This window comes from Theropithecus gelada, chromosome 20, assembly GCF_003255815.1.
Source record: "Theropithecus gelada isolate Dixy chromosome 20, Tgel_1.0, whole genome shotgun sequence".
In the NCBI taxonomy this organism is placed as follows: Eukaryota; Metazoa; Chordata; class Mammalia; order Primates; family Cercopithecidae; genus Theropithecus; species Theropithecus gelada.
Genome location: NC_037688.1, coordinates 32,152,972 through 32,179,393, shown reverse-complemented (window position 1 = coordinate 32,179,393; position 26,422 = coordinate 32,152,972). Strand labels below are relative to the sequence as shown.

The 26,422-nt window shown below is 44.9% G+C and overlaps 1 protein-coding gene across 2 annotated transcripts in view; it reads left to right on the top strand.

Annotated features, from left to right (window-relative positions):
• Positions 1-955: 955 nt before the first annotated feature.
• Positions 956-26,422, top strand: part of GLG1 (golgi glycoprotein 1) — a 160,666-nt gene continuing 135,199 nt past the window's right edge. The window contains exons 1-2 of one of the 2 annotated variants that reach the window (XM_025371482.1): positions 956-1,228; positions 1,302-1,490. In XM_025371482.1, the coding sequence (XP_025227267.1) occupies positions 962-1,228; positions 1,302-1,490 (456 nt within the window). In that variant the 5' untranslated portion in view covers positions 956-961. The remainder of the gene's footprint in view (positions 1,229-1,301; positions 1,491-26,422) is intronic. The other variant, XM_025371483.1, reaches the window with a different exon arrangement.

Sequence of the window (26,422 nt, the reverse complement as noted above, 5' to 3'; positions counted from 1 at the left end):
TGACTTTTGGAGTTACATGTTGTGGGCCAGGCACTTCCCTTATTATTATTTTGGTTTTTTTTTTTTTTTTGAGACGGAGTCTCGCTCTGTAGCCCAGGCTGGAGTGCTGTGGCCGGATCTCAGCTCACTGCAAGCTCCGCCTCCCGGGTTCACGCCATTCTCCGGCCTCAGCCTCCCGAGTAGCTGGGACTACAGGCGCTGCCACCTCGCCCGGCTATTTTTTGTATTTCTTAGTAGAGATGGGGTTTCACCGTGTTAGCCAGGATGGTCTCTATCTCCTGACCTCGTGATCCGCCCATCTCGGCCTCCCAAAGTGCTGGGATTACAGGCTTGAGCCACCGCGCCCGGCCCCTTATTATTATTTTGAATCTTGTCAATGGTACTTTACATTTGAGCTCTTGCCCACTCTACCAGAGCAAGGATTATAACCTTAATTTTTTTCTTACCCCAAGACCTATGCTCTTAACCCTATTCAATGCTGTCTCTCTCTTTGGCTAGGAAAGACTTCTGAGGCAGGTGGAAGGAAGGAGGGAGCGATGCAAGGAGAAGCTTTCCGATTCCTTAACACACCTGGTTGTGCAAAGTTCACCTCTACATATAAAGTTTTTGTTTTCCAAGTCATTGAACCGGCGACATATTCTACCGGCCATTTTGGTTGTGGCAACCCCAATTCCCTTGATTTTTTTTCTGTGACAAGAAAGGGAATTAGACTAGGCCGCCTTGCCCGGGCTTTTTAAGAAACTCCACCAACCCCCCGGGTAAGGAGCGCCGCTCTCCCAACCGCGGGTCCAGGGCGTGGACGGTTTTCAGCTTGGCCTCTTCCTTCGCCCCACTCTGGACTTGCGGCTCGGCGCCGGCAGGGGCGGGCCTCGGCAGGGCCACGCTGCCACGCCCAGCGTCTCCGCCCCCTTATTTAAATACGCGGCGCCGGCGAGTGCGTCGAGCTCGCCGCGGACCCAAGATGGCGGCGTGTGGACGTGTACGGAGGATGTTCCGCTTGTCGGCGGCGCTGCAGCTGCTGCTGCTAGCCGCGGCCGGGGCCGAGAAACTCCCCGGCCAGGGCGTCCATAGCCAGGGCCAGGGCCCCGGCGCCAACTTTGTGTCCTTCGTAGGGCAGGCCGGAGGCGGCGGCCCGGCGGGTCAGCAGCTGCCCCAGCTGCCTCAGTCATCGCAGCTCCAGCAGCAGCAGCAGCAGCAGCAGCAGCAGCAGCAGCAGCAGCAGCANTCAGTCATCGCAGCAGCAGCAGCAGCAGCAGCAGCAGCAGCAGCAGCAGCAGCAGCAGCAACAGCAACAGCAACAGCCGCCTCAGCCGCCACAGCCGCCTTTCCCGGCGGGTGGGCCTCCGGCTCGGCGAGGAGGAGCGGGGGCTGGTGGGGGCTGGAAGCTGGCGGAGGAAGAGTCCTGCAGGGAGGACGTGACCCGCGTGTGCCCCAAGCACACCTGGAGCAACAACCTGGCGGTGCTCGAGTGCCTGCAGGATGTGAGGGAGGTGAGGAGGTGGGACGAAGCCGGGAGGGCCAGGCCTGGTGCGGGCCCGAGGGTGTTGCCAGCCTTGGAAGACGCTGACGCCGGTCGGCTGCTTTTCTCGCTTCCTCTGTGCTGCACTCGCTCCTTCCCTCTTTGCTCCTCATTCCCAGGCGCATTCAGGGAAAAGGATCCCACCCCCACTTCTTCATTCCCTCGCCCTTATTTCCCTCCCTGTTGCCGGGGTCTGGGACGAAGACCTGGACTCCTGGCCGCAATCCGCCGAGGCCCAGAGCGTGTCTGTTCGCTCCTGTCTTTTGTGTGATCCTCTATACCGAGTGTCTCCTCGCCGAAGACCAGTTTAGGATTTTGCCATCAGTTTCGACTAGGACAATTTGTGGCAAGCTATTTAAACATAAAAAAATGCCTGGCGTACTTAGGCTGTAAAGAACGATCTGTTTATTAGCAGTAGGTGTTTGATCTGCTGTTTATTACAGTAGATGTAATTCGCAAATCCATCTTCTTGCTGAAATAATGTATGCTTTGTTTTCTTCACTTCCTTTGGTCAGTTTGTATTGAACCCCATGTTTAGGCTGTTAACTCCTAGTGACTTGGCGCCCCAAAGCTTGAAAAGTTGGGGAAGCATTTGAAGCTGTGTTTGTGGCTGGGTTATGGGGTCTTGCCTTTCTGAGGTCTCAATGTGATTTTAACAGTATCTGTTAATGAAATCTAGATTTGCCATTGCTTGGTGTGATTCAGTTAAGTGACATTGATAATTTATAATCTAGGTTTAATGCTGCAGACTATAAGTGCATATTTGACAATTCTCAAAGTTTGGGAGCAAATCTGACAGTAGAAACTTTTTCCAGAGGTGTAAGTATTAGAATTAGCCCTAAAGGTTGACACATAGAATAAAGCTGCTACTTGATACTGTTTTTAGCTGTTGGTTTTTTTTTTTTTAATTGTAGTATCAGATTTGTTTAAGGCGTTCAAGTTATAGGAAGACCACTGACTTGTAGAAATTTGCTACTCTTGGTTCATCTCATGCTCTAGTATTCTATACAAAAGCAATTCAGATAGAGGAAAAGACATACATAAGCAGGAGACAGAAAGAAAGGAAGTTTCCAGAGCCACTGGAAATGCAAGGCCTTACCTGACTTCTCATCTTCAGCTTGAAGGCTAGAAGGATAGTCCTCTGATAGATACAGCTAAGATTCCTAACTCGGGGTGTCAAACTTTTTGGAATTTTCTTTTTGCTCTTTGAGGACACATAATAGATGTCGTTTCATCAAACTACGATCCTAATACTGGTGACCAAACACATTATTAGTGGTTTGTGGTAGAAACAGCACTTTATTTATTTATTTATTTATTTATTTATTTATTTATTTATTTTGAGACGGAGTCTGGCTCTGTTGCCCGGGCTGGAGTGCAGTGGAGCGTTCTCGGCTCACTGCAAGATTCGCCTCCCGGGTTCACGCCGTTCTCCTGCCTCAGCCTCCCGAGTAGCTGGGACTACAGGTGCCCGCCACCACGCCCAGCTAATTTTTTGTATTTTTAGTAGAGACGAGGTTTCACCATGTTAGCCAAGATGGTCTCGATCTCCTGACCTTGTGATCCGCCTGCCTCGGCCTCCCAAAGTGCTGGGATTACAGGCGTGAGCCACTGTGCCGGGCCAGAAACAGCACATTATTAGGGAAAGTGGCAAAAAGTGCCTATGCAAGGAGTGTATATATCCTTCTTCATGTGTATTCTGGACATTTGGAAACCTCCACTTAAAGGAGGCACTTTCATGCTCCAGAGGAGGAAAGGTGCCATGTAAATTGGAAATGGGAGTTTTGGGGGTTTAGGGGGAGGGGTAGGAGCCAAATTCCCAATTTAATGTTTTTTCCTCCAGTTTTTACATACAGAAATACTGAAAGAAGAATACTGTGAACACCTGTGTATATTCTTCAGGAGGTGGAGTTATTTTTAAACTTCTTTTCTTTTTCCTTTTCTTTTTTTTTTTTTTTTTTTTGAGACGGAGTCTCGCTCTGCCGCCCAGGCTGGAGTGCAGTGGCCAGATCTCAGCTCACTGCAAGCTCCGCCTCCCGGGTTCATGCCATTCTCCTGCCTCAGCCTCCCGAGTAGCTGGGACTACAGGCGCCTGCCACCTCGCCCGGCTAGTTTTTCGTGTTTTTTTTTTTTTTAGTAGAGACGGGGTTTCACCGTGTCAGCCAGGATGGTCTCGATCTCCTGACCTCGTGATCCGCCCGTCTCGGCCTCCCAAAGTGCTGGGATTACAGGCTTGAGCCACCGCGCCCGGCCTTCTTTTTTTTTTTGATACGGAGTCTCACTCTGTCACCAGGCTGGAGTGCAGTGGCGTGATCTCAGCTCACTGCCACCTTCACCTCCCGGCTTTAAGCAGTTGTCCTGCCTCAGCCTCCTGAGTACCTGGGACTACAGTTGCGTGCCACCACGCCCAACTAATTTTTGTATTTTTAGTAGAGACAGGGTTTCACCATTTTGGCCAGGATGGTCTTGATCTCATGACCTTGTTATCTGCCCATCTCGGCCTCCCAAAGTGCTGAGATTACAGGTGTGAGCCGCTGTGCCCACCTTATTTTCTTTTCTTTTTTTTTTTTTCTTTTTTTTGAGACGCCCGGGCTGGAGTGCAGTGGCACGATCTCGGCTCACTGCAAGGTCCACTTCCCGGGTTCATGCCATTCTCCTGCCTCAGCCTCCCGTGTAGCTGGGACTACAGGCACCCACCACCACACCTGGCTAATTTTTTGTATTTTTAGTAGAGACGGGGTTTCACCGTGTTAGCCAGGATGGTCTCGATCTCCTGACCTCGTGATCCGCCCTCCTCGGCCTCCCAAAGTTCTAGGATTACAGGCGTGAGCCACCGTGCCTGGCCTATTTTCTTTTTCTTTGAAGACAGTGAAAGGAAATTTCATTCTGCTTAGTCTGGGAGTTAATTAAATCTGATCTATGTGTTTGAAAGAGCATAACTTAAAGAAATAAACGAGCTAGGCACATTTGAAGAAACATGTATGGAATATGTTTTGTATTTGTTGTTCAGTAAGTAGAACTGTTTGATAGTGAAATAGATACACGTACTTTTCTATCCCTTTGGATACAAATGCAGGGAACATTGTCCTATCTGTATCCATTATTGGAATTATGAAAAGGCAGAGCATATGAGTAGAGTTGTTCCTTGGTATCACTGGAGGATGGTTCCAGGCCTCCTTCAGATACTGAAATCTGAGGACGCCCAAGTAACTTATACCGTATAAAAGGGTGTCATATTTCCATATGATCTGTGCACACCCTTCCAAATTCTTGTCATCTGTAAAATACTTATGATGCCTAGTACAGTGCCTACATATCACTTCATTCATGTGAATTCACTGTAGTACTTGGCATGTGTCAAACAACTTTTGCTTTTTGGAAACTTACGGAACTTTTCTTTCTGAAAAATATGTTTTACGTTGGAGACAAGTTCTCACTCTGTCATCCAGACAGGAGTGCAATGGTGCAGTGATAGCTCACTGCAGCCTCAACCTTCTGGGTTCAAGAGCTCATTGCAGCCTCAGCCTTCCGGGTTCAGGTGATCTTCCCACCTGGGCTTCCCAAAGTGCTGAGATTAGAGGTGTGAGCCACTGTGCCTTGGCCTTGGGATTCTTTTTTTTTTTTTTTTTTTTTAACGCTCTCAGATGAGTCATGCTTTTAAAAAGGCCAAGTATATCATGGGTCCACTATTCAATAATAGATGTAATAGCCAGTAATGGTGTGTTAGTAGTTCTAGTTATGTGTGTATAATTAGTAGTAGTTCAAGTTATTTAAATAAAAACAAAGAACTAGAAAGTATAAGGCAGGCCGGGCACGGTGGCTCACGCCTGTAATCCCAGCATTCTGGGAGGCTGAGGCAGGTGGATCACGAGGTCAGGAGATCGAGACCATCCTGGCTAACACAGTGAAACCCCGTCTCTACTAAAAAATATGAAAAATTAGCCGGGTGTACTAAAGAATACAAAAAATTAGCCGGGCTTAGTGGCAGGCGCCTGTAGTCCCAGCTACTTGGGAGGCTGAGGCAGGAGAATGACGTCAACCCTGGAGACGGAGTTTGCAGTGAGCCAAGATCGCACCACTGCACTCCAGCCTGGGCGACAGAGCGAGACTCCGTCTCAAAAAAAAAAAAAGAAAGTATAAGGCAAAAAAGAAAAAATATTCCCTGAGCTGTTCTAGTAGGTGGAGTAATAATACCAAAGAAAGAGAAGATACTATTGCCTAGTATGTGATAAAGAAGGCACGCTTGATGTTGCTGGTCATTTTAAAATACTTTATGTATTCTTGGTTGAAATGGCCAGTAGCACTTTTTTGTTTTTTGTTTTTTTCCAGTAGTGTCTTGTATTTTGAAGTTTCAGATGGAGACCCTGGTTCCTTAGAAGTTTATGGTGTTCAGCCAGGTGCGGTGGCTCATGCCTGAAATCCTGACACTTTGGGAGGCTGAAGCAGGAGGATAGCTTGAGCTCAGGAGTTCAGTACCAGCCTGGGCAACATAGTGATTTACCGTCTCTAAAAAAAGAAGTTTGTGATGTTCATAGATTAGATTTTTTTTTTCTTTTTTTTTAAGACAGAATCTCATTCTGTTGCCAGGCTGGAGTGCAGTGGTGCGATCTCAGCTCACTGCAACATCTGACTCCCTGGTTCAAGTGATTTTCCTGCCTCATCCTCCCGAGTAGCTGGGATTACAGGCGCATGCCACCTTGCCCAGCTAATTTTTGTATTTTTAGTAGAGACAGGGTTTCACCATGTTCACCAGGATAGTCTTGATTTTCTGACCTCACGATTTGCCCACCTTGGTCTCCCCAAGTGGTGGGATTACAGGTGTGAGCCACTCAGCTGTTTTTTTTTTTTTTTTTTGGTTTTATTTTTTGAGATGGAATCTTGCTCTGTCACTCAGACTGGAATGCAGTGGCACAATTTTGGCCTACTGCAAACTCTGCCTCCTGGGTTCAAGTGATTTTCCTGTGTCAGCCTCCTCATCACCTTGGCCAGGCTGGTCTTGAACTCCTGACGTTAGGTGATCTGCCTGCCTCGGCCTCCCAAACTGCTGGATTACAGGCATAAACCACTGTGCCTGTAGATTTTCTTACACAGAAGTAGAGAGATAGGGTAATGAGTCCCTGGGTATACATCACCCAGCTTCAACTGTTCCCACCCTTTTTGATTTTTGTTTTTGTTTTTTTTTGAGAGATGTAGTCTCACTCTGTCACCCAGGCTGGAGTGCAGTGGCGCGATCTCGGCTCACTGTAACCTCAGCCTCCCGATTTCAAGTGATCCTCCTGCCTCAGCCTCCTAAGTTGCTGGGACTACAGGTGTCTGCCACCACACCTGGCTAATTTTTGTATTTTTTAGTAGAGATAGGGTTTCACTATATTGGCCAGACTGGTCTCAAACTTCTGACCTCATAATCTGCCCTCCTCGAGCTCCCAAAGTTCTGGGATTACAGTCGTAAGCCACCCTTTTATTTTTAGGGCACAGAGTTGGGAGGCTGGCATATTTTAAAGCAAATCCCAGATGCTGTCATTTCAAATACTTCAATGCATATCTTCGATAAATACTTTTTAAAAGCTAGAAGCTGGCCAGGCGCGGTGGCTCAAGCCTGTAATCCCAGCACTTTGGGAGGCCGAGACGGGCGGATCACAAGGTCAGGAGATCGAGACCATCTTGGCTAACCCGGTGAAACTCCGTCTCTACTAAAAAAATACAAAAAACTAGCCGAGCAAGGTGGCGGGCGCCTGTAGTCCCAGCTACTCGGGAGGCTGAGGCAGGAGAATGGCGTGAACCCAGGAGGCGGAGCTTGCAGTGAGCTGAGATCCAGCCACTGCAGTCCAGCCTGGGCGACAGAGCGAGACTCCGTCTCAAAAAAATAAATAAATAAAAATAAAAGCTAGAAGCTTTTGTTTTGTTTTTGTATTTAAGTGTATAATGAAATCTTTCTGTTGCAAGTAATTCTGACACTAAAAAGAAAAACCATAAAAAATGTTTTTCTTGCCACCTTTTCTTCATATATCAGTCTCTGATTATAAATTTGTAACCATACTCTAAGGTTTGCACAGAGTGAATGCTTTGTAAATGTTTAAATAAACTAATTTAGGTATTGAACAGAAATTAACATTTCAGTGTTGCAAACCATAAACCCCCTTTTAGACTCATAGGTAAACATTTTTGTTACGCTGCTCTTAACCTTTCACTTAACTGTATACTTGAGATAGTGTACTACACCATCTCTATTGTCTCGCTGTTGATAGTCATATGAGGTGATTAGTGCTAGTGTTATTATTTTAGCAGAGAAATAGGCTCAAAGAGCTATAGTAACTTGTCTGATGTCGTATCCTAAGTGGTAGAGCTGGTATTCAGCAAGTCCTTTTTATATTAAAAGACCATACTCTTTCTAATCTACCATGGGTGGTTGTGGCTAAGGAAAAGAGTATGTGACTATTGAGAATGCTACAGGTTTATAAATGTATGCTAAATGGGACACAAGAACAATTGAGTTGTAACAGTGCATTGAAGTATTTGTAGATTTCTCAGGCAGATGTATCGGCATTATCACCCAACGCTAATTTAATTAGTCTAAGTGCATCATAAACTGAATTTCTGCTTTATGAAAAGAGTTTCAAATCCCAGTTCACCTTAAGCAGGATTTGTACTAGAACACTGGAAGCGTTTTTTTTTTTTTTTTTTTAATTATAAGAGAGATGAGATCTTGCTGGGTTGCCCAGGTTGGTCTCAAACTCCTGAGCTCAAACGACCCACCCTCCTCTGCCTCCCGGATGCTGAGGTTACAGATGGAGCCGCCACACCCAACCCCTACAGTACAGTTTCTAAGATCTCTGCTGTCTAACCTGTATGAGTCGTTTCCTGTATATATTCTCTGTATGTATATATTGTAAAGTTTCTAGGATTATATATATGCCAGCTTCTGATTCCATATTCATTCATGGAGGGAATCAGTGACAATGAATAATTCAAACAGCAGTTAATCCAAACTTTGTTTGGCTTTAGGATATATTATCATTGTTTTGTTTGAGCCAATATGGAATTTCCTCCTATGCTGTCTCTCAGTGGTTGGAAGCAATCTAACCACATAATCAAGTCATTATTGATCTGTTATACACCTATCATTGTGGAAGGACAATTGTGCTTTAAGACACCACCATTGCTTACAGTTGGTTTGATAAATGAGATTGTTGTGATCAAGAAACAATTATATAAGAGAGTGTTAATCACTTGATGTCATACAGATAGTAAATTATTTTAGGGCAGTGAAATAAGCACAAAATTAGGATTTAGATTTGGGTGGAACCCAGCTCTGCTATTCTTAGCTTGAAATTTCAATCACTTTTTTTTTTTTTGAGATGGAATCTCTCTCAGTCGCCCAGATTGGAGTGCAGTGGTGCATTCTTGGCTCACTGAAACCTCTGCCTCCTGGGTTCAAGTGATTCTACTGCCTCAGCCTCCCAAGTAGCTGGAACTGCACACGTGCGCTACCACACCCGGCTAATTTTTGTATTTTTAGTAAAGACGGGAATTTCGCCATGTTGGCCAGGCTGGCCTTGAACCTCTGACCTCAGGTGATCTGCCTGTCTTGGCCTCCCAAAGTACTAGGATTACAGGTGTAAGCCACTGCACCTGGTCTCTTTTCTTTTTTTTTGAGACGGAGTCTTGCTCTGTCGCCCAGGCTGGAGTGCAGTGGCCGGATCTCAGCTCACTGCAAGCTCCGCCTCCCGGGTTTACACCATTCTCCTGCCTCAGCCTCCCGAGTAGCTGGGACTATAGGTGCCCGCCACTGTGCCCGGCTAGTTTTTTGTATTTTTTAGTAGAGACGGGGTTTCACCGTATTAGCCAGGATGGTCTTGATATCCTGACCTCGTGATCCGCCCGTCTCAGCCTCCCAAAGTGCTGGGATTACAGGCTTGAGCCACTGCGCCAGCCTGGTCTCTTTTCTTAAGCAAGGACTGTCTACTTTAGCTTTGTCCTTGTTCTTTTTTTTTTTTTTTTTTTTTTGGAGAGTCTTGCTGTATCTCCCAGACTGGCTGGAGTGCAGTGGCATGATCCATGGCTCACTGCAACCTCGAACTCCTGGGCTCAAGCTATCTTCCCACTTCAGCCTCCCGAGTAGCTGGGACTATGGTACACACCACCACTTAGCCTTGTTCTAAGCGGAAATATACATGAACTCATGAATTTGATGTGCTAGGTACATTCTAATATGTATGAAACTAAATATATGACTATAACGTATACAGTACCAACACATACCACCTGAAATCATCTTGCATATTACCAATAGCACACGCTTCGGAAAACACTAACACTGGATTATCTCTCTGTTTTTTTTTTTTTTTTTTTGGTTAAGATGGAGTCTTGCTCTGTCACCCAGGCTGGAGTGTAGTGGCGTGATCTCAGCTCACTGCAACCTTTGCCTCCTATATTCAAGCGATTCTCCTGCCTCCGCCTCTCTAGTAGCTGGGAGTACAGGTGCCAGCCACCAGGCCTGGCTAATTTTTGTGTTTTTAGTAGAGATGGGGTTTCACCATGTTGGCCAGGCTGGTCTTGAACTCCTGACCTCAGGTAATCCCACCCGCCTCAGCCTCCCAAAGTGCTGGGATTACAGGCGTGAGCCACCGCTCCTGGCCTTGGATTATCTCTTAAGATTCTTCCAGCTCTGGTGCTTTGTGATTTTGTGATCTGTGGGAATATAAAACGTGCAGGAGAGTCGTAGCACAGGTAGGAAGGGGAGATGCTTTGAGGAATTATTAAAGGGGCTGTACTGACTGAAATAGAGAACTTGAAAATGTTTTCAGTCCAGATCATGAAGGGTCGTATATTCACCTCTGATTGGTTCTCCAAATAAAGTCTGGAAACAGGATGTTTTTATCCCTACCTGAGATAAAAATATTCCAGCAGATAACTGAGAATTACCTGTAAAGTAGTATTGTCATTTATGGCAAATACTTTTTAAGAAATCTCTTGATGAGAATGCTTTACAGTATATAGTTGCTTAATAATTCATTGTTCTGTAGAAGGAAATAAAATACCTGAACAGTCCAAAAGATGAAATGCTGCATTTCTCTTTTGTACATTTCTCCTAATGCGTTCAAAACAAATTTACTCAGGAACAATAACAAAAGTCTCCTCTTTATATAAGATATGTATGTATATATATGTTTTTGTTGTTGTTTTGAGGTGGAGTTTCGCTCTTGCTCAGGGTGGAGTGAAGTGGAATGGCCTCGGCTCACTGCGACCTCTGCCTCTTGGGTTCAAGCCTTTCTCCTGCCTCAGCCTTCTGAGTAACTGGGATTATAGGCGCTCGCCACCACACCCAGCTAATTTTTGTATTTTTAGTAGAGATGAGGTTTCACCATGTTGGCCAGGCTGGTCTCGAACTCCTGACCTCAGGTGATCCACCCACCTCAGTCTCCCAAAGTGTTGGGATTACAGGCGTGAGCCACCGCAGCTGGCCTTACTTTCTCTCTCTCTCTCTCTCTCTATATATATATACACACATACACATACATACATATACATACACATATACACACATTTTTTTTTTTTTTTTTTTTTTTTTGAGACGGAGTCTCGCTCCGTTGCCCAGGCTGGAGTGCAGTGGCCGAATCTCAGCTCACTGCAAGCTCCGCCTCGCGGGTTTACGCCATTCTCCTGCCTCAGCCTCCCGAGTAGCTGGGACTACAGGTGCCCGCCACCTCGCCCGGCTAGTTTTTTGTATTTTTTTAGTAGAGATGGGGTTTCACCATGTTAGCCAGGATGGTCTCGATCTCCTGACCTTGTGATCCGCCCGTCTCGGCCTCCCAAAGTGCTGGGATTACAGGCTTGAGCCACCACGCCCGGCAACTTATATATTTTTAAAACAGCAATTAAAATGGCTTATAGGCTATCATGTAAATTAATTTTTCTTCTTTCTTTTCTTTTTTTTTTGAAACAGAGTCTCACTCTGTCACCAAGCTGGAGTGCGGTGGCAGGATCTTGGCTCACTGAAACTTCCGCCTCCTGGGTTCAAGTGATTATCCTTCCTCAGCCTCCCGAGTAACTGGGACTACAGGCACCTGGCACCATGTCCAGCTATTTTTTTTGTATTTTTAGTAGAGACGGGTTTTCACCATGTTGTCCAGGATGGTCTCAATCTCTTGACCTCGTGATCTGCCTGCCTTGGCCTCCCAAAGTGCTGGGATTACAGGCGTGAGCCACCGCGCCTGGCCAATTTTTCTAATTTCAGCAAACATTTATTGAAACCTGTGTGCAAGACACTGCTCAGTGTTCAAGGATACTGCTACTAATAATAATAGGTAGCATTTACTGAGGGTTTTCTGCGTGCCCTGTTCTGACGGACTGGATGCTTTCTAGGCATTATCTCATTTAATTTTATGAGAGATGTTTTATTATTATAATTATTATTGATTTTGTTTGTTTGATTTTGTTTTTGAGACAGAGTCTTGCTCTGACGGCCAGGCTGGAGTGCAGTGGTGTGATCTCAGCTCACTGTAGTCTCTGCCTCCCAGGTTCAAGCGATTCTCCTACCTCAGCCTCCTGAGTAGCTAGGACTGCAGGTGCACATCATCATGTCCAGCTAATTTTTGTTTTTTTAGTAGAGATGGGTTTTCACCATGTTGGCCAGGCTGGTCTTGAACTCCTGACCTCAGATGATGTTCTTGCACCACCATCTATCACCAGAGCTTTTTTTTTTTCTTTTTTCTTTTTTTTTTTTTTTTTGAGATGGAGTCTCGCTCTGTCATCCAGGCTGGAGGATAGTGGCATGATCTCAGCTCACTGCAACCTCCGCCTCCCGGGTTCAAGCGATTCTCCTGCCTCAGCCTCCCAAGTAGCTGGGTCTACAGGCACACCCCACCATGCTCAGGTAATTTTTGTATTTTTAGTATAGACGGGGTTTCACCATGTTGGTCATGCTGGTCTTGATCTCTTGACCTGGTGATCCGCCCGCCTCGGCCTCCCAAAGTGCTGGGATTACAGACGTGAGCCACTGTGCCTGGTGGTTTTTCTTTCTTTTGTTTTTTTTTTTTTGAGATGAGGTCTCACTCTGTTGCCCAGGCTGCAGTGCAGAGGCATGATCATGACTCACTGCAGCCTCTGCCTCCCGAGCACAAGTGATCATCCCACCTCAGCCTCCTGAGTATCTGCCCCCTAGTAATAACCATACTTGGTTAATTTTAAAAGTTTTTTTTGTAGAGATGAGGTCTCACTCTCTTGTTCAGGCTGGTCTCCAACTCCTGAGTTCAAGCAGTCCTCCTGCCTTGGCCTCCCATAGTGCTGGAATTATAGGCATGTGCCATGGCACCCAACCTATTACATCCTATTATTTTTTAGTGAGAAAACTGGTTCTAAATAGCTTGCGTCAGGGCTTGTGAGTAGTGGAGTCAAGATTTGAAAGCAAGTCAGTCCAGCTGTGTGATAGTTCATTTTTCTCCCATCCCTAAGGCATAAGTAACCTAGGACTGCACTGTCTACTGTGGCAGTCAGCAGCCACGTGCAGCTAGTGAACAGTTGAAACGTGGCCTGTTTGAATTGAGATGTACTGTAAGTATAAAATACACATTTGATTTTGAAGATTTAGTACCAAAAGGATGTAAAATATCACCATAATTTTTTTTTTTTTTTTTTTTTTTGAGGCAGAGTCTTACTCTTGTGGCCCAGGCTGGAGTGCAGTGGCACAATCTTGGCTGCCTGCAACCTCTGCCTCCCAAGTTCAAGCAATTCTCCTGCCTCAGCTTGCCAAGTAGCTGGGTTTACAGGCACACGCCACCACTTCCGGCTAATTTTTGTATTTTTAATAGAGAAGGGGTTTCACCATGTTGGCCAGGCTTGTCTCGAACTGCTGACGTCAGGTAATCCACCCGCCTTAGCCTCCCAAAGTGCTGGGATTACAAGCATGAGTAACCACGCCTGGCCCACAATAACTTTTTTTTTTTTTTTTTTTTTTTTTTTTGAGACAGAGTCTCATTCTGTTGCCCAGGCTGGAGTGCACTGGCATGATCTCAAAATATATACATTTTGAAGGGGTAAATCCTCTGGGCGAAAGAATTAAGTTCTGCCAAATTTGGAATACTGCCTGTCAAAGGAAAACTCCACTCTCACGTATAAGGGGCAACCTCTGCCTCCCAGATTCAAGCAGTTCTTCTGCCTCAGCCTCCCAAGTAGCTGGGATTACAGGCATGTGGCACCATGGCCAGCAAATTTTACATTTTTAATAGAGATGGGGTTTTGCCATGTTGGCCAGGCTGGTCTCGAACTCCTGACGTCAGGTCATCCACCCGCCTTGGCCTCCCAAAGTGCTGGGATTATAAGCGTGAGCCACCGTGCCCGGCCCGATAATTTTTATATTGTTTATGTCTTTAAAAAATAATTTTGATATATTGGGTTAAATAATAAATTATAAAATCAATTTTACTTTTTAAAAATAAATGACTACCAGGAAACATAAAATTATGTATGTGTCTCACATGCTTCTTATGAATAGCACTGGTCTAGAAGAAAAAGATGTCTTTACTGAAAACCATAATACAAGTTTTAAAGTAATAAGTGTCAGAAGAGAAGAATAAATTAAATGCTATAGGTGTATAGTAGAGGAAATGGTTGGGAGAATCAGAAAAAGAGCCCTTCAGTACTTTTTTTTTTTTTTTTTTTTTTGAGACGAAGTCTTGCTCTGTTGCCCAGGCTGGAGTGCAGTGGCGCAATCTCGGCTCACTGCAACCTCTGCCTCCCAGGTTCATGCCATTCTCCTGCCTTAGCCTCCCGAGTAGCTGGGACTACAGGTGCCCACCACCACGACTGGCTAATTTTTTGTATTTTTAGTAGAGACGGGGTTTCAACGTGTTAGCCAGGATGGTCTCGATCTCCTCACCTTGTGATGCGCCCGCCTCGGCCTCCCAAAGTGCTAGGATTACAGGCGTGAGCCACTGCACCTAGTGCCCTTCAGTACTTCTTAACTCTTCTTGAATTGTTGGTTCATGTTAATAAAATTCTTTTTTTTTTTTGAGACAGAGTCTTGCTTTGTTGCCCAGGTTGGAGTACAGTGGTGTGATCTCGGCTCACTGCAAGCTCCGCCTCCCAGGTTCATGCCGTTCTCCTGCCTCAGCCTCCCGAGTAGCTGGGACTACAGGCACCCACCACCACGCCAAGGTAATTTTTTTTGTATTTTTAGTAGAGACATGTTAGCCAGGATGGCTAGTGAAACCGTGTTAGCCAGGATGGTCTTGATCTCCTGACCTCATGATCTGCCTACCTCTGCCTCCCAAAGTGTTGAGATTACAGGCCTGAGCCACTACACTGGCCTTAAATTCTTTTTTTTTTTTCTTTTTTTTGAGAAGGAGTCTGGCTCTGTGGCCCAGACTGGAGTACAGTGGCCGGATCTCAGCTCACTGCAAGCTCCGCCTTCCGGGTTTACGCCATTCTCCTGCCTCAGCCTCCCTAGTAGCTGGGTACACAGACGCCCGCCACCTCGCCCGGCTAGTTTTTTGTATTTTTTAGTAGAGACGGGGTTTCACCATGTTAGCCAGGATGGTCTCGATCTCCTGACCTCGTGATCCGCCTGTCTCGGCCTCCCATGGCCTTAAATTCTTAATTGAACTGCTTTAAAATGCCTCCTAGGCCGGAAGCAGTGGCTCATACCTGTAATCCCAGCAATTTGGAAGCCTGAGGTGGGTGGATCCCCTGAGGTCCAGAGTTCGAAACCAGCCTGGCCAACATGGTGAACCTCCGTCTCTATTAAAAATACAAAAATTACCCCGGGCATGGTGGTGCATGCCTGTAATCCCAGCTACTGTGGAGGCGGAGGCTGGAGGATCGCTTGATCCTGGGAGGCGGAGGTTGCAGTGAGCTGAGATCACGTCACTGCACTCCAGCCTGGGCAACAGAGTGAGAGTCTGTCTCAAAAACAGAACAAAATGAAACAAAACAAAAGCCTCCTAATCTTGTTAATGAGTAGATTTCATCTTCTGCATGCTTAATTTGTGAGTTGTAAGGGGTGCTTTAGCTCCTTCAACGTGAGAACAATACTCTGATAAAACCAGAGGTCAGTTAGTGACTCATCTTAATTTGGTTGCCTTAGATTTGAAACTTAAGAAAGAACCCTAAGTGATGGCCCTCAGAACTGTGCCAGTACTACCCTTTGTATCTGCATTAAAATAGAGTGTGAAGGAACAAGGAGTGTGGACTGGAATCTAAAAACAATGACTTAAGAGAACCAGACATCTGTAGTCATTCAGCTTTAATAATTTTACTGAAATCAGAAAATTTTGTTTGACTGAATGTGTGATATTTACAGGACCTGTACATTTTCCTATTAAAGGCTCTAATAACACCTAGGATTCTTGATAGGGTGAATCATAGTAAAAATGGGTGCTGACTTGTATCCTGGATCTATACACTTGTAAAATAAAACAAATTTTTAAAATGTTTTTGTGTTTCTTTAAAAAATAAATGTGATAGGCTGGGCGTGGTGGCTCACACCTGTAATCCTAGCACTCTGGGAGATGGGTGGACAGATCACCTGAGGTCAGGGGTTTGAGACCAGCCTAGCTAACACGTCGAAATCCCGTCTCTACTAACAGTACAAAAATTAGTCAGATGTGGTGGCGCATGCCTGTAATCTCAGCTACTCGGGAGGCTGAGGCAGGAGAATTGCTTGAACCTGGGAGGCGGAGGTGGCAGTGAGCCAAGGTCATGCCATTGCACTGGGCAACAGTGAGACTCTGTCTCAAAAAAACAACAATAAAAATTAAAATGTTATATATATTTAAAATCATAAGCATGATAAGCAATGAAATGAAATGGTAAGTGAGTAAAATTAACCATGAGAATATGAATATAAATTCTAAATCAGTTGAAATACAAGTTTTGAAAAAATGACAGCAAAAGAAATTGTGTTAAAAATGCTCTGGTACCAGCCGGGTGTGGTGGCTTACACCTGTAATCCCAGCCCTTTGGGAGGCCGAGGCGGGCAGATCACCTGAGGTCAGGAGTTCGACACCATCCTGGCCAACGTGGTGAAACCCCATCTCTACTAAAAATACAAAAATTAGCCAGGCATGGTGACACATGCCTGTAATCCCAGGTACTCAGGAGGCTGAGGCAGGAGAATTGCTTGAACCAGGGAGGTGGAGGTTGCAGTGAGCGGAGATCGTGTCATTGCACTCCAGCCTGGGTGACAAGAGTGAAACTCTGTCTCCAAAAAAAAAAAAAAAAAATGCTCTGGTACTTCACTTGTAATTTAAGTTTAAACGAGAAAGACCGCCCTGCAAGTCATTTAGCAGAACTCTGAAAATAATTACACTGACCATATCAGCTCTGTAATGTGATAAACAGCATAAAGTAGACAGTAACTTCAACGATGAAGAAAGGGATGTAATGGAGAATTTTAATCATGAACAAATATCATGCCATCTGTTAATTAGTGCCATTGTCTTAGTGCATTTCGTGTTGCTCTAACAGAATACCCAAGACTGGGTAATTTGTAAAGAAATATTTATTTGGCTCATAGTTCTGGAGATTGGGAAGTCCAAGATTGAGAGGCCCTATCTGGTGAGGGCTGGCTTGCTGCATCATCCCATGGCAGAATGTGGAAGGACGAGAGAATGCAAGAGAAAGGGTGGGCTTGCACAAGGAATGTGCATAACTCATCCTTTTATCAGAACCCCACTTCCCGGGCAACGGAAATAAGGGCGTTAATCCATTCATGAGGCCACAGTGCTCTCATGACCTGGTCACCTCTTAAAGGTCCCGTCTCTCAGCACTTGTATTGGGGATTAAGTTTCCAACAGATGAACTTTGGGGGGACACATTCAAACGATAGCAACCATTTACTGAGGACACACCTATTATATATGATGTAAAATCAGAAGAGATAAGGTCCTACAGTCATGTGAAGCTTGTGATGAGAGGAAAAGCATTGTGGCAAATGGAAAGATAGAATGGGCTTTGGAACTGCAGTCCTGGATTCAAATCCCAGCTCACTTACCAGTTATTATGACCTTGGGCAAGTTAATCTCTCAAACCTTCAGTTTTCTTATTTGTAAATGGTCTTCCGTTTCCCCTTTGTTGTTGTAGGTGAGATCATTCAAGATAATGCTTTTTGTTCGCTGCCTTAAGAGAAATGTGAAATAAACTGGAATGCTTCACACCCTTTATATAATCCTTCCAAAGCGTCTCCAATGAAGCTTTGGAATAAGGTCAAGAACATTTATATAAACAGTCCGGGTGCGGTGGCTCACGCCTGTAATCCCAGCACTTGGGGAGGCCAAGGCGGGTGGATCACCTGAGGTCAGGAATTCAAGACCAGCCTGGGCAACATGGGGAAACCCCATCTCTACTAAAAATACAAAAATCAGCAAGGTGTGGTGGCGTGCACCTGTAATCCCAGCTACTCAGGAGACTGAGGCAGGAGAATCGCTTGAACCCAGGAGGCGGAGTTTGCAGTGAGTCGAGATCGCTCTGTTGCACTCCAGCCTGGGTGACAGAACAAGACTCCATCTCAATCAGTCAATCAATCAGTAAATAAATTACAGAAGGCCAGGCACGGTGGCCCACACCCCAGCACTTTAGGAGACCAAGGTGGCAGATCGCATAAGCCAGAAGTTTGAGACCGGTTTGCCAATATGGTGAGACCCCATCTCTACATACATACATACGTACATGCATGGTATTTAAATGTGTACACTTTGAAGGAAGGGGTAAATCCTCTGGGTAAAGGAATTAAGTTTTGCCAAATTTGGAATACTGCCTATCAAAGGAAGACTCTGCTCTCATGTATAAGGGGAAAAAGGATAGTTGAGAAGACTACTTTTTTCCCTGTATAAAACCAGATAAATTCAAAAATTACTGAAATTTTTCTGAAAGATGGTGACTTTTCAGAGGGAAAGTAATATGTAAGGTCTTTTGCTCTCATATTGTCAAGGTTGGAACATTTCTCTGGCCTGTGAAGCGGTCTGTAATATTAAGATATAAATACTAGACTTAGCCATACATTAAGGACAGCGCAAATAATTTTTGCTGTGTAAGTCTTTGGTTGTTTTTTTTTTTTTTTTTTTTTTTTTGGAAATGGGGTCTTGCTCTGTTGTGCAGGCTGGAGTGCAGTGGCATAATCTTGGCTCACTACAACCTCTGCCTCCCAGGTTCAAGTGATTCTTCTGCCTCAGCCTCCCGAGTTGCTGGGACTACAGGCACATGCCACCACGCCCAGCTGATTTTTGTATTCTTACTAGAGATGGGGTTTCACCATGTTGGCCAGGCTGGTCTCAAACTTCTGACCTTGTGATCCGCCCACCTTGGCCTCCCAAAGTGTTGAGATTACAGGTATGAGCCACCACGTCTGGCCCTGTAAGTCTTCTTTCAGAAGTAACTAGGCAGCAGAGTTTTGAAATAGTTGAAAATCCACTATTTCATTTTCATATTTTTATATTTTAATTTTTTTTTTTTAACAAGAAAGGCTGTACTTTGACACAATTTCACTTTAAAACTCTGAGTTTGGTAGGTTTATTAGAACCTGACTATTATGTGTATTGATAGCAGCTTTTAGTGTGTCCAGTGGTGGTGATGCTTTTCTTTTTCTTTTTTTTTCTTGAGACAGAGTTTTACTCTTGTTGCCCAGGCTGGAGTGCAATGGCGTGGTCTCGGCTCACTGCAACCTCTGCCTCCCAGGTTCAAGCGATTCTCCTGCCTCAGCCTACCGAGTAGCTGGGTTACAGGCACGTGCCACCATGCCCAGCTAATTTTGTATTTTTAGTAGAGATGGGGTTTCTCCATGTTGGTCAGGCTGGTCTCGAACTCCTGATGTCAGGTGATCCGCCTACCTCAGCCTCCCAAAGTGCTGGGATTACAGACGTGAGCCATGGCGCCTGGCCTGAAACTTCTTATAATTGTAAAAAAAAAAAGAAAAACATCAGCCAGGCACGATGGCTCACGCCTGTAATCACAGCACTTTGGGAGGCCAAGGCAGGCAGATCACAAGGTCAGGAGATCAAGACCATCCTGGCTAACACAGTGAAATCCTGTCTCTACTAAAAAATACAAAAAAAATTAGCCAGGCGTGGTGGCGTGCGCCAGCTACTCAGGAGGCTGAGGCAGGAGAATGGCATGAACCCGGGAGGTGGAGCTTGCAGAGATCGCGCCGCTACACTCCAGTTTGAGTGAGAGAACTAGGCTCCGTCTCAAAAAAATAAACAAAAACAAAAGTTTCAAGGATTTGTACTATTGGTATCCTTTTATTATTTGTTTATTTTATTTATTTATTTATTTATTTATTTTTGAGACAGAATCTCACTCTGTCACCCAGGCTGGAGTGCAGTGGCTGGATCTCAGCTCATTGCTACCTCTGCTTCCCATCATGTTCAAACAATTCTACCTCAGCCTCCTGAGCAGCTGGGACCACAGGCGTGTACCGCCACGCTCGGCCAAGAATTTTTACTATTGGTATACTTTCATTTTCAACTTGAAAGTGTATGTGAAATAGGAGAAATTAGGGCAGAAGTCAGAAGAAATTGGTGTGCTTCCCTTCCTCTTGTGGAAATTCCCATTCTTTAGCCCAGATACTCAACCTGTTTGCCTCTCCTTCGCACTGGCTCCATACACATCTTGCTGCCCCACACCCACAGATAAATAGTGTAGCGGTGTGGGCTTCTGGAGAGTACAGAGTTACAGCTTCAGAGTTTACAGGGCTTATATGTAAGTGTTATTTTTGGGAAAATATTTTATATTCAGTGATTTGGGAATTTTCTGTACCAAAATATTTCCCAGTGCCCTTCCCTCAGCACAGCCCATTGCTTCTCCTCCCCCGCCAGCTAGGTCCACTTTAGGCATTGTTTTCTTCCTTCATTTTTGTTAGATTGAACTATAAGAAATTACCAATATTTCATCATATTTGACTTATAAAAACATTTTCATATGGTTTAACGTAATTGTTCTTTTTTTTTTTTTTGAGACAGAGTTTCACTCTGTCACCCAGGCTGCGGTGCAATGGTGCGATCTCAGCTCGCTGCAACCTCCGCCTCCTGGGTTCAAGTGGTTCTCCTACCTCAGCCTCTTGAGTAGCTGGGATTACAGGTGCAAGCCACTATGCCTATCTAAGTTTTTTTTTTTTTTGTACTTTTAGTAGAGACGGGGTTTCACCATGTTGGCCAGGCTGCTCTTGAACTCCTGACCTCAAGTTATCCACCCACCTTGGCCTCCCAAAGTGCTGGGATTACAAGCATGAACCACCATGCTTGGCCACTCACGAAATACATTTGATTAAAAAAGAATGGGTATTGGTCTAACAACCTTCTCCCTAAATATTTAATTATTCTTAGTCAAGTTGCTATTTAGCTTTCAGTTTATAGAACCCTTTTAATTTTATTTGTAGCTCTTGATAACCGTGTGTGATAGATATGACAGATACTAGCCTTATTTTACAGATAAAAAACCATGAATCAGATAGATTTTTATTTGCGCAAGTCACATAGTGTTAAGAACAGACTGAGCATGGTGGCTCATGTCTGTAATCCCGGCACTCTGGTAGGCTGAGCCTAGGAGTTTGAGATCAGCCTGGGCAACATGGCCTAACCCCATCTCTACAAAAAATACAAAAATTAGCCAACGTGGTGGTGAGAACCTGTATTCCCAGCTACTCATGAGGTTTTTTGTCCCTCTTTCTCTCTTGGGCTCTAATCTTATGTAGGTTAAATTGATTACTATTGTCCCACGAGGGGGCTCTGTTTTTAATCCCCCTACCCAACCCCAACTGCCCCGGTTTTTTTCTCTCTGTGTTTCATTTTGGATAATTACTATTGCTGTATCTTCAGGTTCACTGATGTTTTCTTCTGTAGTTTTCAACCAGCTATTAATACCATCCAGTGAATTTGGTATTTTAGATATATTTCACATATAGAAGTTTGATTTGGGTCTTTTACATATATAGTTGATTATCCATTATGTTCATGTTTTCCTTTACACCCTTTAGTGTACTTGTAATAGCTGTTTTTTTCTTTTTTGTTTTTCTTTTTTGGAGACGGAGTCTCGCTCTGTCGCCAGGCTGGAGTGCAGTGGCGCGATCTCGGCTCACTGCAACCTCCGCCTCCCAGGTTCAAGTGTTTCTCCTGCCTCAGCCTCCCGAGTTGCTGGGACTACAGGCATGCACCACCATGCCCAGCTAATTTTTGTATTTTCAGTAGAGACGGGGTTTCACCGTGTTAGCCAGGATGGTCTCTATCTCTTGACCTCGTGATCGCCCACCTCAGCCTCCCAAAGTGCTGGGATTACAGGCGTGAGCCACCGTGCCGAGCCATAATAGCTGTTTAAGGTCCTCATGTGCTAATTCCATCATCTCTGTCATTTCTTAATCTTTTTCTGATGATTAGGTTTTGTTATTAGTCATATTCCTGCTTTCCAAGTGTGGTAACTTTTTATTGGATTCAAGGGGATCCCTCTGCAGATTTCCTGTGACCATTCTCAGTACAGAACTCTTTCTCTATTCTCACTCTTTCTTGGTTCCAGTATTCAAATCTTGCAAATTCTAGCTGCTTTAGATACCCTAAAGTTTGTCTCCTCCATTCAGCAAGACCATCCAATTCTGTTTGGGTTTCCTCTCCCTGTGTTGCAGCCCAGAAGCCACTTCCATGCAGTAAGCTAGGTAATCATCGGCTCACCTGGTTTGTTACCTTCTCTCAGGGATCATAGTTAATGCTGCCTGTTGTCCAGTGACTGAAAGTTACTTCATATATCGTGTCTCGTTTACAATGGGAGTAAGGGAGATAGTTTCCATAGTAGCTAATCCTCATGAGTGGAAGTAGAAATCATTACTTCTTGGATTTTAACTTCTGACATATTAAATGTGGGAAGTAATGGGGAGAATTTGTTAGAAAGGGAGATTAATAAGGCCAGGCGCAGTCACTCACGCCTGTAATCTCAGCACTTTGGGAGGCTGAGGTGGGCGGATCACCTGAGGTCAGGAGTTCGAGACCAGCCTGACCAACGTGGTGAAACCCTGTCTCTACTGATAATACAAAAATTAGTGGGCGTGGTGGTGGGCGGCTGTAATCCCAGCTACTTGGTAGACTGAGGCAGGAGAATTGCTTGAACGCAGGATGTAGAGGTTGCAGTGAGCCAAGATCACACCACTGCACTCCAGCCTGGGCAACAATAGCGAGACTACAATTCAAAAAAAAAAGTTAGAATTACAAATGTGTGTGTATTTTGATCCAAAGTTCTGACTTTATTGAAACAAAAAAATTAGCCAGGCGTGGTGGCAGGCTCCTGTAGTCCCAGCTGCTCTGGAGGCTAAGGTGAGAGGATTGTCTGAGCTGAGGAGATTGAGGCTGCCGTGAGTTATGATTGCGCCACTGCACTCCAGCTTGGGTGACAGAGCGATACCCTGTCTCAAAAAAAAATTATTTTTCCATTGCCCAGTGGAAAAATATTTTAGCATGATATAATTTCATTGTGTGTCAAGAAGGTCAACTTGTCTTGTAACTGAGTTGAGGTAATAATAAGCCCTTTACCAGTGTGCAAGATAAAAGTTTTCCTTTCAGTTCATGTACTAATTAGGACAAAACTAACTTCCATAAAAAAACCAAAAATATCAGTGATTGAACACAAGAGAAGTTGTGGGGGACTGTGATCCAGTCATCTGGTGATCCAGAGACCCAGGTTCCTCTTATCTTGTGGGTCCATTCATTTCCTAGGGCCTTGCCTTTTTTTTTCCTTATCAGCTCTCTCTGAGTCATTGGGATGAAATTCACTTACCATAAGATTCACCCTGTTTACCACCTGTTCTTTTTTTTTTTTCCCCCCCGAAACAGAGTCTTGCTCTGTTACCCAGGCTAGAGTGCAGTGGTGCAATCTCAGCTCACTACAACCTTTGCCTCCCGGGTTCAAGCAGTTCTCCTGCCTCAGCCCCTCAAGTAGCTGGGATTACAGGCACCCGCCACTACACCTGGCTAATTTTTCTATTTTCAGTAGTGACAGGGTTTCATCATATTGGCCAGGCTAGTCTCGAACTCCTGACCTCAAGTGGTCTGCCTGCCTTGGCCTCCCAAAGTGTTGAGATTACAGGCGTGAGCCAGCTCATCCGGCCAAATCTTATTTTAGATAACTAAACTACTTTGGCATTTGTCATAATTTTACTTAGAGGTTTTTTTTTTGAAACGTAGTCTCAGGCTCTGTCGCCCAGGCTGGAGTAAAGTGGCATGATCTTGGCTGACTGCAAGCTCTGCCTCCTGGGTTCACGCCATTCTCCTGCCTCAGCCTCCCAAGTAGCTGGGACTACAGGCGCACACTACCACGCCCGGCTAATATTTTTTGTAGTTTTAGTAGAGACGGGGTTTCACCCTGTTAGCCAGGATGGTCTCGATCTCATGACCTCATGATCCTCCCATCTCGGCCTCACAAAGTGCTGGGATTACAGGCGTGAACCACCGCGCCCAGCCTGTTTTTTGTTTTTTTGAGACAGAGTCTCACTCTGTTGTCCAGGCTGCAGTACACTGGTGTAATCTCGGATCACTGCAGCCTCCACCTCCTGGGTTCGAGTGATTCTTCTGCCTCACTCTCCCGAGTAGCTGGGGCTACAGGTGTGCGCCACTGTGCTGAGCTAATTTTTTGTATTGTTAGTGGAGATGGTGTTTCACCATGTTGACCAGACTGGTCTCGAACTCCCGAGCTCTGGTGATCTGCCTGCCGTGGCCTTCCTAAGTGCTGGGATTACAGACATGAGCCACTGTGCCTGGTCAATTTACTTAGAGTTTTTGAATCTGTGATTAGAATTTAAAGATAGGATTTAAAAATTTTTTTTTATTTTAGTAGATTTTTGGGGAACACGTGGTGTTTGGTTACATGAATAAGTTCTTTAGTGGTGATTTCTAAGATTTTGGTGCACCCATTACTCAAGCATTGTACACTGTACCCAATGTGTAGGTTTTTTGTTTGTTTGTTTGTTTTCACAAGTCTCGCTCTGTTGCCAGGCTGGAGCGCAGTGGCACAATCTCAGCTCACTGCACCCTCCGCCTCCCAGGTTCAATAGATTCTCCTGCCTCAGCCTCCCAAGTAGCTGGGACTACAGGTGCCTGCCACCACGCCCAGCTAATTTTTGTATTTTTAGTAGAGATGGTGTTTCACCACGTTGGCCAGGATGGTCTTGAAGTCTTGACCTCGTGACTGCCCGCCTTGGCCTTCCAAAGTGCTGGGATTACAGGCGTGAGCCACCGTGCCCAGCCCCCAGTGTGTAGTTTTTTTATCCCTCAATCCCCTCCCACCCTCTCCCCCAAGTCCCCAGAGTTCATTGTATCATTCTGATGCCTTTGCCTCTTCATAGCTTACTTAGCTCTCTAGAATTTAAGGATAGGTTTCTAAAGTGAAACTGACTGAAACTAATTGGTAAGAGTGTTATAAATAATATTAATCATGCTTTGTAAGAAACATACCCTAAGAGATGGTTTATAAATGTATTGCTAACAAAACTCTGTTAATTAATGTTAGGCATTATGATGCAATTAATAGTAACATTTCCAAGTTCATATTATTGTCTGCAAGGAGAATAAAGGAGAGTCAGAGCAAACAGTGTTTTTCAAAGCCATGCGTGGTCAGTGGGAAGGGTCCTGAGCAGCTGGCATTATTGTTCTTGTCAAATCTGGCCCTCTATTGAAATGTCTGTATTAACTTAGTTTTGTTTTCAGGGGAATTAGGAGGTCTATAAAGACTTTTGGGTAGGAGAATGTCATGATGAAATAGTTAAGGAAATTACTTGGGACACTATGAATTGAAGTGAGGAAAATTGAAGGCACTGAGAAAGCTGCTGTTAAAATAAGATCTTAAAGTAAAGACTTGGGCCAAAGGAAACTAGTAGCAAAGGAGATAAAAGTGGCATTGATGAGGACTCATTACCTAGGAAAAATTTACAGTGCTTTTGTTCATTCGTTTGACAAATTTTGGATAAATATTATTTACTGTATGCCAGCAACTTAATTGTAGGTGCTGGGAATGTGGTGATGATGACACCCTCAGCTCCCCCTTCTAAAAGACGTGGTCCCTGCTCCTGCGGAGCTCACTGTCGAGTGGAGGACGTAGCCATGGTGAGAGCTTTCAAAGAGAGATGCTTGGACATTGGCTCATCGGAGTCTGGAAATGTCTTTCTGAGATGATTGAGCTGAAGGAATGATAGAATTTAACCCAGTGAAGAGAATTCAGATTTTAGGCTGGGTGCTGTGGCTTACTCCTGTAATCCCCGCACTTTGGGTGTCTGAGGCAGGTGGATCACCTGAGGTCAGGAGTTTAAGACCAGCCTGGCCAACATGGTGAAACCCCACCTCTACTAAAAATGTGATAATTAGCCGGGCTTGGTGGCATGCGCCTGTAATCCCAGCTACTAGGGAGTTGAGGAATGAGAATTGCTTGAACCCAGGAGGCGGAGGTTGCAGTGAGCCAAGATCACGCTATTGTACTCCAATTTGGGCGACAGTAGGGAAACTCTGCCCGCCCCCCAAAAAAAGTCAAAGTTTAACTGTTACACTACCTCCAAAAATATATAATTTGTGGTGAATTTGAAATGACAGCTAGGCATTTCAGGCAATTTCCAGTAAGAGGATATAAACTTGGAACTAACTCTTGAACTGAGTCTAAATTTTAGTTGGGGCTATGAACATGGCCAAGCCCTCTTAAAGAATGTGTAAATAGAAGAGTATGATTCCAAGGACTGAGCCCTGGGGACAGCTTGCAATGAAGGGTTGGAAGCTTGTGGAGGGAATTATAGGGAACAGGAGGAGTGGTTGGGAGTTAAAAGAAGATTTACAAGAGTTTAGTTGTGGAAGCCAAGGAAAGGGAAATTTTAGTTGTGAAAGTCAAGAAAAGAGAATTTTTTTTTTTTCTTTTTTGAGACGGAGTCTAGCTCTGTCGCCCAGGCTGGAGTGCAGT